The sequence below is a fragment of the Heterocephalus glaber genome, unplaced genomic scaffold, assembly GCF_053883595.1.
Source record: "Heterocephalus glaber isolate CG9 unplaced genomic scaffold, H.glaber_assembly_v1.0 deba00001610, whole genome shotgun sequence".
Classification (NCBI taxonomy): Eukaryota; Metazoa; Chordata; class Mammalia; order Rodentia; family Bathyergidae; genus Heterocephalus; species Heterocephalus glaber.
In genome coordinates, this window is record NW_028258381.1 from 25,351,894 (window position 1) to 25,365,026 (window position 13,133).

Here is a 13,133-nt window from a genome sequence, read left to right on the forward strand (position 1 = left end):
GTCCCCTGTCAAGACAAAGTCTAACTGTACATCCTTTGGGAAGTCTCTAGGTTTCTGACATTTGCTCACTGAGAACTGTACTATAATATAGTTGCTGAAAACAGAGCTTTGTAGTCGCACCAAACTTTGTTTGAATCCCAGTTCAGCTAATGCCTAGCTACTGAATTTAAGAAAACAATTATTCTCAATCTGAGCCTTATCTAGAAGAAATGTCATGTCAGTACAATCACTCTGATGACAGAACTTTGGATGGAATGGACAAGTCCATGAGAGGATGAAATGTTTGTCAGAATCCTGTCAGGGAAAAAAATCAATCTTAACCAAAAATGCAGAAAAAAATTCATGGCTAGAAATGGATTCTAATCAATGTTTTTAGCAAAACCATTCTGAAGGTATAGATTTCGCAAATGTTTTCTAAGACTTATAACACCTTTATGACTAAATGTTTTAAAATAAGTCACTCAGTTTTTGTTAGTTGTTTTTACAAATACTCGAAGTTCCTATAGCATCTTCTCTTTACCCCAGGAATGCTTGAGGAGTCTGGTGAGAATAACCAGGACTGAAGGTCCAAATGATTTTAAGATTCATTCTTTCATGCTAGCAATACTGTCCATGCCTTAGAGTCTGTTAATGACCAGAGCTGGTAGGAAGTTTTAGCACTACTCTACTTCTCCTCTGTCCACCTCAAAGCTCTCCTGGAACTCTTCTGTGAAGCCTGGAAGAGGAGTGATGAAGCTTAGGAAGGAGGTGGTATAATTCAAGAAACAAAGCTACTGTGATAAAATCAGCACGGTACTGGCAAAGGAACAGACCTGAGGATCAGTGGAATAGATTAGAAGATGCAGAAACAACTCCAGACATACTCAGCCACCTCATCTTTGACAAAGGAGCCAACCACCCTCATTGGAGGAAAGAGAGCCTATTTACTAAATGGTGTTGGAAAAACTGGATTTCAACCTGCCAAAGATTAAAACTAGACCCATACCTATCACCACGCACTAAACTAAGGTTGAAGTGGATTAAAGATATAAATATTAAGACAGAAACACTAAACTTGCTGGAAGATAAGTTACGTAGAACTCTTGAAGACATTGGCATAGGAAAAGACTTCATGAACAAAACCTCAGCAGCACGGGAACTAGCAGAAAGAATCAGCAACTGGGATCTCATCATATTAAAAAGCTTCTGCACTGCAAGAGAAACCAGCAACAGAGCTAACAGACAACCTACAATGTGGGAAAAAATTTTTAGCAACTGTACCTCAAACAAAGGACTACTATCTAGAATATATAAAGCATTGAAAAAAATCAGGGCCCCCAAATTCAAAGACCCAATTCAAAACTGGGCATCTGAAATGAACAGACATTTCTCAGACAAAGAAGTAAAAGCAGCAAATATATGAAAAAATGTTCAACATCACTGGTCATTTGAGAGGTGCAGATGAAAACAACACTGAGATTCTACCTCACCCCACAAAGAATGGCTGCTATCAAGAAATCAACCAATAACAAATGCTGGTGGGGCTGTGGGGAAAGAGGAACCCTGCTCCATTGTTGGTGGGAGTGCAGACTGGTGCAATCACTGTGGAAATCAGTATGGAAATACCTCAAAGAACTAGTACTAGAGGTCCCATTTGACCCAGCTATTCCCCTGCTGGGGATCTTCCCCAAAGAATTAAAAGAATCATACCACAGTGATATATGTGCACCCATGTTTATAGCGGCACAGTTTGTAATAGCTAAAGCTTGGAAACAGCCCAAGTGCCCATCAACTGGAAACTGGATAAAGAAAATGTGTTTTTTTAATAAAATGGAGTACTACTCAGCCGTAAAGAATGAAAAACTAGAGTCATTTATCGCTAAATGGATGCATATCTCGAGGACATACTCTTAAGTGAAATAAATAGGACACACATGTGTAAATACTGAATAGTTTCTCTAGAGTGAGAAACTGATAGTGTAAACAAGGGTTAAAATGATTAAAATGAATAATTGATAATTTGAAATAGGAAAAAAGTCCAAAGACGAAGGAGTGAAGGGAAGGGAAGGGAAGGGGAAAGGTAAAGAGGGAAATTAAAAACTATGAGAAAAGAAAAAAAATGGAAATGAAATCTATGTAAATAGGAAAGGGTAGAGGGGGTGAAGGGTGCACAGGTAATGGGGGAAAAAATAAGAACCAAGATATATCATGTACAAGTACAAACACCCAATGATAAATGTAAATGAATCGTATACCTAAAATGTACCAATAAAAGAACTGAAAAAAAAAAAAGAAACACTGAAGCAGCTCTGCTCCCAAATACCCCAGATGCGGTCTACTCAGAAGAGTAAAGGACAAAGCACTGTTGAAAGCAAGTGCATTAGGTGGGAGCACATCTCCATCCAGATTTGGCAGATGAGGACAATATGAAGCTCTAATCCAGGGTAACTGATCTCTTATATTTGCAAAGTCTATTTTCTGGCTGAGCTGGGACCTGAATCCAGGGCTGTGTGACTACAAAGTTATACTTTTAAGCCCTGCATCTGCTCTTATGCCCTCAGCCTCCCAGTCCCTCCAGCCATAGTGAGCAGGTCGTGTCTTTAACACAAGCTCACAGGCTAGGCAGCCACAGAGGTTGTGACAACTTTCTGCATGTTCTCTAGAAGAGGACTGTGGGGTTGAGCTGACGTTGTATTTTGTTGAAGAACTTCCTAACGCCAGCTGGCAGAGGAGATACATTCCGGGGTGGAGAAGGGCTCTCATTAGACCAAATCACCTACTCAAGACCAACAAGCTGCTGGAAACTGTGAAAAGATGTGATACATGACAAGCCTTCATGTCTATGGCAACCAAGCCATATGCAACCCAACAAGGATTATTCTAGGGGTTGTTGATTTACCAGCCCCAGGAAGCTGATGCTTCTAGAATCTCTGGACCTGATGCATAGGGCCATATCTACAATTTGGTACTCTTGTTTGAAGGCCATGAGTGTGGGGAGAGCTGTAGAGAAATGAATATTCAGATCACAATGCTTTTCTTCCTGCCTACAGACACACAGTGTCTACTCAAAGCCACTGCAAGGGAGTTTCCTAGCACTGTCCAGAGGACTGGATGCTGATCCCTCAGAAGTGCAAAGCTGCAAACTGGGAGAACACAGCCCCAAAGAGCAAGAGCCTTAGAGTCAGGGGCTCCATCGCTGGGAAACTCGAGGGCAGCTACATGCTGGTCCTTTTGTGCTGTCCCTCAGGCTTCTCTCCAGGGCCCCAGCACTCACCTCCGCCTGCCAGATGGGGTTCACGGTGTTGCCTATGATCTTGGATCTCCTCTCCTGCCCGTGATGAGGGAGGGCAGGGAAGATGCTGTGCTTCCCAGGCTGGATGGAAATCTTCAGATATGGGTCTGGGTTGAAAAACATCCCTTTCTTCAACCCCATGGCCTGGAAATCTATAAATAAAGTATATTTTATTTAAGTATGTTTTAGAAGGCTAAAGATCACATTAGGTTTCATATACTTTTCCACCTCATTGCAAATATACCGATGTGTGTGTGCAACATGGAACTTTTATTGGCACATATTAAATTGTATTTTAGCGAGAAATTCTTTTAATAAATCAAACTAACTGGGACTATGGTCAAGACACTTTGGACCGTCGAGAGGACTATTGGACCTTACTGCGCTGGATTTCTGCTGTTCCTCAGGAAGGGCATAAAGTGGTTAGGGTGAGGAGCTCAGGGTCACTGAGAAAGGTGGTGGGCACAGAAGGAGGGAACTCCACTTCGGAAATGTGATGGGTCTAAGGTGTAAAATTCCTCCACCAGGTACAGACATAAGAAGCACAGAGTTTCACAATAAAGGTGTACTTCACTGAATAGGGAGAAATAAAGAGAAAGGCGAGGATTAAAGAGCAAAGAGAATGGAAGTGAAGGAAAGAAAAAGAAAATAAGTCTTCCACAGAGCTTGGTGCCATCCATGAGGAGAGCTTTAAGAATCCATGCTGCCAGGAAGTGCAAGATGACAATTTGAACTGTTTAATTTAATTGAAGATGTTTGCTCTCATACAATTTCATGAGAGAGAGAGAGAGAGAGAGAGTCAATTTAGTTTTTCTGGGATCATTTAAATCACTTTGTATTTATTGGAAATATGTCTATGATATTGTCAAGTAATACAACTTTTAAAGGTTTCCTATTTTTTTTTTTTTTGGTACTGAGGATCGAACTCGGGTCCTTGCGCTTGTGCAGCAGGCGGTGAAACCACTGAGCTAAATCCCCGGCCCAAAGCTTTCCTAGTTTTGAAGTATCTTTTAAACAGAATTATTCACATTTACATTCAAGTGAAACAAACTAAGGCGAAGATACAATCAGTGATACTCAACCATGGTATAAATTGTAAGGCATTTGCATAATTTTTTACCAATGGGGGGAAAACAGTGTTTTCATGTACATTTACTTAAAAGTTATTCTGAGTGGACTCAATATGACCTGCGTAATGAAATGATTCTTACCGTCTTGCATTATGGTATATTGCCACAACGGGAAAAGGCAGAAAGAACAAGCACCATGGCAATTTATAAAACTCAGGCTATGCTCATAGGAGTGCTTGCAGAAAGAAGTTAACAATGGCAGGCTGAGACAACTTGCCTGTTCATATGGCGAGCTCTTAGATAAAATCTGGGAAAGTGGATTTCAAGAAGTTCCCACCTCCCTAGAACTGGTAAGAGTGGCTGTTTGTGTAAATTTGTGGTTTATCATGGATGCTGTTTTCTTCTTGGGAGTCTGGGATTTGGTACACCTAACATAAGATGCCCACCCACATAACCTGCATACCCCTCCTAGTAGCAACCATAGCATGAAGTCTTTGATAAGCTTTCCTGATAGACAGCATTGCACACAGAGAGCCACAGCTCGAGCTAGGAGGATTACATATGTGCTTCAGGCCAGAAGTCTACTCTGGCTGTATTTGAAAATGTTTTTAAAAAGTGAGGTTTGATGAGCACTGGTTTCTTTATATACATTTTTTCTTTTTAGCACTGGATGATAATGTAAGGACTCATCATGATCATTGGCTCAGGAAAAATTTTCTTCTATTTTTTCTGTCCCATTTATTTTGATTTCTTTACTAAAAACCCTAATTCTATGTTTACTCTCTATGTGTTGTCATTCTTTTCCTCCTCCTAAGCCTTCTCATGTATTGCCTTTACTTATGCATGCTAGGAGTGAGTTTTAAATTAGCTGGCCATGTCATTGATTCCAAATCTTAGTAGATGGTGCTTTACCCTGCTTCCAAGAGCTCACTTTTCATTCTGATTGCACACTTTTAAAATTCACTTTAAACCTTTTCTTGACTGTAGTGGACAGAAAAATGACTTCACAAAGATGTTCATGCCTTAATGCCTGGGGCCTGTGAATATGTTACCTTTCCTGGCAAAAGGGGCCTTCAGATTAGATTAAGGGACTTGGGATAGGGACATTAGCTTGAACTATCCAGGTGGGTCCAGTGCGAGGGCCCTTGTAAGAAGAAAGCAGGAAAGCAAAGTGTAGAAGACAGATGATGACCGAAGAAGAAATCAGAGCTATGCAGTCATGAGCCAAAGAATGCTGGCAACATCTAAAAGTTGAAAGAGGCAAGGGATAGATTTGGACTGGATCCAACAGAAGGGATCAGCCCTTCCAGATTCATTCTGGATTTCTGACATCCAGAACAATGAGAATACAGTGGTGGTGGTTTCAACCACTGTTTGTAGTCATTTGTTATAGCAGCAATAGGAAACAAATACACTTTGCCTTCTGAGTTTTTATTTCTTCCAGCTTTGAAGAACTCTTTTATCATCTTTCTCATCTCAATATACATATTTACTTGTATGTTGCTCACGTTTTTGAATTTTATTTATGGTAAAGCTGGTGAGTGATAAACACTTCATTTATTTTTAGTACATGCCTGTCAGTAAGAATAATTCTTTTGTATCTTGTGTTTGTATTCTTCAATTTACACATTCTTTCTCCACACACTCTTCAAATCAAGATTTCTGTTATTCATGCATGAAAAGGTCTTTTAGTCTTGATGTTTGGCCATCTTTAGTTTGGTTGTCCAGCTGGTTGCCACTGGAATCTTTATCCCTGCTTCTATACTTAGAGCCAACCAGTGTCTAATTAACTTACTGATGCTTGATGGGATTTGCTTAGTTACAGATGAGCTGACCTTTTTTATCTTGTCTTTCTTTGAGGCATGGAATTTATTTTGATACTTTCAGGAATACATATTTTTTCCCTAGGCAGACATAACGAATTAGACACACACTGACTTATCCAGTTGCTGAGTAGTATATTTCCATGAGAATTTCAGACTTCTTTCTTTCTCTGCTGACGTTGTGTCCCAGCCATATTTCACTGCTGGGAATTGTCTTGGAATAAGTGGAGGATTATAGGAGATGAGCTGATGTCCATCACACTATCAAGTAACTCTGTGAACCATTTTGGGGTGAAGGAAGTTTCCTTTCCTTTGATAGGTCTATGAATCCAGTTCTCCAGTTTTGGTAGAGGCAAAATTGAGACCAAGGAACAGACACTTGGTCTTTCCCCAGCTTGGCCCTACTGCCCTGCTACGTGGCATCCCTCTTGGGTTATATTGGCGCTTGCTTGGTTTCTGGCATATGGTCATGTAGTATTCCTACTTCCTATTGCTTTTGAGGACTGGTATTAATGATTGTTATTTCTTAAGCATTTCATTGGGAATATACAAATGGAAAAGAAAAGGCTTTTAGCTTTTGCCCTAATAGTATAAAATTATTGAGCTTTTTCTTCTTCCCCTCCAGTATCTGCCCCTGAAACCTAGACAGACCCACACTCATGTTATCTATGCATTTTTAGGTACATATGTGATCTCCTGGGCACACTTCAGCTTGGAAAGCCCCAGCTAACTTCATCCATCCCCCAGAGATGTTGAGTGTCTCATGCCTGTGGCCCATGATTTTGGACATTCATGGCCAGCCTCACTGGTTTGTTTGACAAGCTAAGGTTGTAGGTTCAAACAGTGTTCAATGTAGTCCTTGAGCTTCATGATCTTGTGTTCTCTTGAAGATGACTTGGGTGGAACGGAGTGTGTGGAAGCCCTGAGCTTCATAGATCATTTTAGCTAAAGCAACTCAAAGCTTTTTTTACAATTTTAATTTTGAAATAATTTTAGAATTAGAAGAAAAATCCGAAAGTGGCACAGAGCTTTTCCCGTACCCTCTACCTTGTTTGCCTCTTTGTTAACATATTATAGAACCATGGTCCAATCACAAAAACTAAAAATTAACTCTCTTTATTAACTAAACTACTATTAATTAAATCAACAGATTTTGTTTGGATTCCATTGATTTTTTTCCATGACTGATTTTTTTTTTTTGAGCAGCCCAGTGTTCATCTGTTTTACCAATCAAACTCTACCAGAAGTTTTGTTTAGACACGGGTTGGATAGCTACATCTTTCCCTGGGCTTTCCCCAACCTTCCCTGTATAAACTCTCACTTCCTGCCACTTGGTCTTTAGGAAAAACAGAATAGCTTCCTTTCCTAGCATCTCAAAGCACTTTCATATTGATTACTTACCTGAATTCCTTCTTAGGTTAAGGTAAACTGAGCAGGTTTTAAAAATTTTTTTGTAGTACTGGAGATTGAACCCAGGGCCTTTACACTGAGCTACACCTTTGATCTCTTTTGATTTTGAAACAGGGTCTCGATAAGTTGCCAAGGCTGGGCTTGAACCTGTGATACTCCTGCTTCTGCCTCCCTGAGTGCTGAGATTACAGGTGTGTACCACTATGCCCAGCAGAGCAGGTATTTTTTATTTTTGCTTTATAGCTGGGAAAACCGAGGCACAGAGAGGCTGAATAACTTGTAACTTATGGGTTGAATTGAAGCAGCCCTCTTACTCTTGGTTAACATTCTTACTCTCTCCACAAGGCCCCCAGCTGAGGAACACATACCTGAGAGAGAAAAGCTGATCAGTCTCCGACTTCCTTGCCCTTGGGTGGTCTCATCTGAGCCAATGCTTTTGAAAATCTGTAGGAAGAAGGAAAATAGGAAACAAGCAAATCCAGCATTGAAATGGATACTCTCACTCCAACACAAACATGCTTAATCACAGTTATTTCTCCAGCCACAGGCAAGGAAGAGAACAGTGTTGTGATTTCATTGGACAACTATTGATTAAAATGAGCTCCTAGCAACCGAGCGTCTTTCCCAGGAATAGAGGATATGCTAGTGGGAGTGAGGGGAGCTTTTCAGGGAAATGGAAATCGACAAACATAATTACTCTAATCTTTCGTAACCACTTATGCAAACAATGTCTTTTCAGATTCAAATTTGCAAAAAATATTTATTAAGGCAGTGCCTTAAAGCAGTAGAATGATAGATCAATCGATGTTTACTGTTGTAATTACAATGTGTTCCCATTTAGCAAGGTGCAGGGTTAAACTGCATCTCCACTTATTACTATTATTTAGGGATTTCTAGGAAACTCAATTCATTAGGGAGGAGCATAAACAACAGCATTAAGAAACTACACAGAATTCTCTCTTATTGAATGAGTTGTTTTCCTGGGAAATTTCAGAACATAATTGTTACATGAGTTATCTGCAGTCTAGTAAGTATTTGCAGATCAGGTTGTCGATCATTGCTCAATATGTGTTAACTGGTTAATCAAAACAGCTAGTCTTTGATTCCATTCTCTTCTAGAAAGACTGCATTCAAAAATTATTTTGAGTATCTATTCCAAGGCAGAATGTCTTTTTAGTTATCTCTGAATGTGCTGTATGTTTGCAGAAAACAAATTTTAAGATCTAAGTATCAAGCACAATCACACAACGTCTACTTCTTAGAAGATATTCTACACCGAAGAAGGGGAAAGCAGAGAACTCAACAACCACTTGTTGAAATCCTTCTTTTTTGGAGAGTGTGTGGGTTTATTCTTTCTTTCTTCTCTCAGAATTCTTGATGATGTAAACATTGTGAGTGGATGTTTCTACATAGCTCCTGGGCTTAATGACTGGTTATCACTGGGGCTCACAGCTTCGGCTCAGGGAAATATGAAAGGATTTTTGGTTCACTTCCTCCTGCCTAAACAGGTACCCCTGGTGAGCCCAGGAGTTTGGCTGCAGCTCTGGGAAAACTTGGTTAGCTCAAGTGTGAGCTGCATCTCAGGGATGCTGGGCTGCTTAGCAGAGGGAACCACTGTGGGTTTCAGCTTGGCATCAAGTGAGGTAAGAGCTTGTCAAACCCCTCAACAGATCTCTGTCTCCTAGAGTCCCATTTGACATGGACACAGAGTAAGGCATGGCTGGGATGAAGCCTTAGCCATCTCCACCTTGGAGAGCCCATGTTTGTTCTTCCCATTGATTGGCTGACACAGAGCAGCAGTCAGCAAATAGCTGTAGCTCTATCCTCAGGCTGGACCACCCTCTAACTCTTAGAGCCTGAAGGGCATAATCAGAGCTTCAAAATTCCTGGAGGTTGTAGATTTTTCTTTTTTTTCAGAACTCTGGCTGGACAAAGGTGGTGGGAGACATGGGCAGGTTAGCCACATTCCTTTACAGTGTTGTATATGCCCAATGGAGACAGCTAACAATCAACTGTTAAAGTCTAGTTTCTAATTCTAGCTTTAAAAGGCCCACATCTAACTCATCTTCTTCTTAGAGTATAAGTTCTTTGAGAGAACAATACGAAAATTTTAATAGAGCCTTGTAGACTGAGGTCTAGAGGATGTAGATTCTAATTATATGCATTTTCTAAAAGGCATGGAATTAAACTGTGTATCTCACCCTGGCCTAAAATCAGCTTCGATATGCAATGATAATAAAGGATAGCAATTTGTTTCTTCCTTTTAAAAGGATACATATTTTGGTTCTTTACATTTAAGTATTCCTCTGCCAGCTATTCCTAGTATTTACAAAGAAGAGTTTTAAACATTATTGCATCAAAGACAGGAGGAAGGAGTGGGGACAGGTTGATCTATGAGTACTAAGTTACAGTTAGATGAGAGTAAGATGTCCCTTATTCTATTTTCTAGTAGGCTGATCACAGATAATAATATAGTACTATATATCAAAAAGCTAGAAGAAAGAATTTCTGCATGTTTTCACCATAATGATAAATGTTTGAGGATATAGATATATTTACCCTGATTAAAACATTACACAATGTAGACACGTATTGAAAATCACATGGTACTCTATAAATGTGTAGTTTTATGTTTTTATGTGTCAGTTAAAATTAATTCAAGATTTTTAAAAAACAGGACTGTAAATAGAAAAAATAGTATTTTTTTCAGAAGCTACTAAACTCAGAGGAGAGACACACATCATTTAAAACTCCACAGAATTCTACCTAAATTCTTATTTTTTAACTAGTCTTTTTACAGAACCATCTAAGGTCTAGATTGATGGTACAAAAATGGAGGTCAGAGAACCTTGGTGAACAACTTCCAGGATGAAGAAATGTTTGTCTGGTCTTGGGACAAGATCTGTCCTGACTTCCTGTTTGAGATGAGTGGCAAAGGCACATCTGAGGTTGAGGAAGCTGCTCCTTGCAGATAGACTCCCTACGACTTGGTGACTGGGAAAAAGACACAAAGCCTCAGCCACAATAGTTCTACCCTGGAACCACCTGAGGCCAGGCATATCATGGAGATCTCTTGTTTTCCCAGGTCTGATGTGGTCCCTTTGCTTTGTGCCTTCCCCAGTGATGACTGTTCCTCTAAGTACTCGGCACTGGGTTAAGTTGCTGCTTTGTCTCAGATGCAGCTCTGGCAATTTCTCTGTGGATGTTTTACACACAAATGTTTCCACAACAAAGCCTGCTTGGCAAATGGTGTGACAGATTCCAAACTGAATCTGCTGGTAGTGTGCAGAAGGTTCTGTAAGATATTGGCAAGGTTCTTGGAGTTGCATTAAGGGCTTTGGGGTTAAGTCAGGTCTATGTCTCCCACTCCCATTCTCCTGTTCTCTTTTGGAAAAGTTCCCACTATTGTCACACACTCCTAAGAGTGCAATTCAGCAGAACAGTGACAATCACTCTTCTCACTCTTGTAGGGGACTTCTGTCTCAGCAGTATGAAGACTTGTAGCTCCTTCAGCCTTTGCTCGCCACTACATTCCAATTCTACCTTTCCTTTATGGAGCATCACTGCATGACAGATGAGATTTTCTAAGAAAACCAGTGGTGTCCAATCACACAAGCCTATATGCATATTGGTCTGCTTCCTCTACCTTCCAGCCTCCTATGACTTCTCAGATGGGCCCTTTCTCATTCCCAGAGAGGTGCACCTGGGGCTAAGGATGCCTTCCATGGGTGCAAAATTCAAAATTTTGGGCAAATTTTTATTTTAAAAACAAACACAAGGAAATGTAAAGTTGAAAGCAAAATGTGCATGAGTTGTGTAGGTTAAAGGAGGTTTCGAAGAACTCTTGGAGCTGCTTCCCCAAATGATTCAGTCCTTGGGTTTCCTCCTTCAGGCAAATGCTGGAGATTTCTCTGTAGCTCACATGGCATTTCCTGCAGGACTGTGGTTATGTCATGCTCAAGTTTGATGAAGTAACTTTATTTTATACCCATGATTATTCTCAAATAAGTACAGAATTCTCTTTTTTAAACGTTTACCTTTAATGCTCATTTTGACTTTTTTTTGGTACCAGGGATCGAACTTGGGACCTTGCGCTTGTGAGGCAGGTGGTGGAACCACTAAGCTAAATCCCCAGCCCCAACTACAGAATTCTTTTAACTAAACTGGAACAATTAAATCAACAGTGATCCCAGAAATGGAAATTCATGACTTCACTGAGCCCTTTTTCTATTCACCTGTCCAGATAATTCTGATGTGCCTATAAATGAAAAGTACAATTCTCCATGATTAATAGCAGAATCTAAAACTCAGATGCAAAGTCATGTTACTTTATAAATAACAAAACACCTGAGCTGTAGCAAACCAGAAATCTGCAGCAGAGAATTACGAATTCCACTTTATATCTGAGATCATAGGTCCTCCTAAAGTTCAATATCTTTTGCCTCCAAGATAGTGTCTATTAAATAATCTGATAGGCCTTGAAGCCACCTTAAAAAAATAAGATTTGACACATAAATGAATAAAAAAATGTTATATATAGGGAGAGAGAGATTCCCTCTATGTCTCTCTCCACTTAGTACTTATGTGGGCTCTTTGGCTGGATCTAGGAACCAAATGAATACAAGAGCTGATTAACAAGAGAAAAGCATAAAATGTTTATTAAATTTACCTATATGTGAGGGTTTCATAAGAGACAGGAATTGGAAGAAATGATCAAAGCCCGATGGGTTTATACTTTTTAGACAGTATAATAAATTTGTGAAGGAATGAGAGGACAGATGGAGCTTTGGACAAGGGTAGTACATTCTAGTGATGTTACTGAGAGACCTAGGGGCGTTGGGGAGACTGGAGAGGTTCATGCAAGATGAAGGCTACTTCAGAGTTTGTGTCAGGCTCACTTCACCCCCAGTCAAGTCTTCAGTGATCACAACTGCTTTCCAGCCTTGGTATATGAAGGCCATGCCTCCTGAAAGAGTCTTTAAAGCTTGCTGCATGTAGGCAAAGACAGGCCAAATGGCCTTTCTGAAGTTATCACCTTTCTGAAGGTGATTTCACCTTGAAACGATTAACATACCAGTTAGGTATATTTTGAGATGGCACGTCATTAACTCCTTCAACACAATGAAATATTCAGCCATAAAAAAGACAATGAAATTCTGTCATTTGCGGCAACACGGATGGAAGTGGAAAACATCATGTTAATTAAGTAAAATCAGGCAGGCACAGGAAGACAAACCCTACATATGGAAGCTAAAAGTTGATTTCACACAATTAGAATGGTGATTACCTGAAACTAGAAGGGTGTAAGGGAGAGAGGGATGGAGAGAGAAAGGGTAATGGGCACAGGGGTGCAGATAGGTAGGAGGAGCTTCTAGTGTTCTATAGCACCACAGAATAACTACGGTTGACAGCAATTAATTGAATATAAAAAAGTAGAATTTTGAATGTTCCCAAATCATAGAAATGATAAATGAGGTGACAGATATGCCAGTTACCCTGATCTGATTCTTATACATTATATACATATTGAAATGTCATTTTTTACTCCACCAGTATGTA

The 13,133-nt window shown here is 39.9% G+C and overlaps 1 protein-coding gene across 1 annotated transcript in view; it reads right to left on the bottom strand.

Annotated features, from left to right (window-relative positions):
• Positions 1–13,133, bottom strand: part of Hecw1 (HECT, C2 and WW domain containing E3 ubiquitin protein ligase 1) — a 401,408-nt gene that overhangs the window by 138,879 nt on the left and 249,396 nt on the right. Inside the window, 2 exon segments of the mRNA XM_087196392.1 lie at positions 3,254–3,423; positions 7,943–8,018. Of these exon segments, the coding sequence (XP_087052518.1) occupies positions 3,254–3,423; positions 7,943–8,018 (246 nt within the window).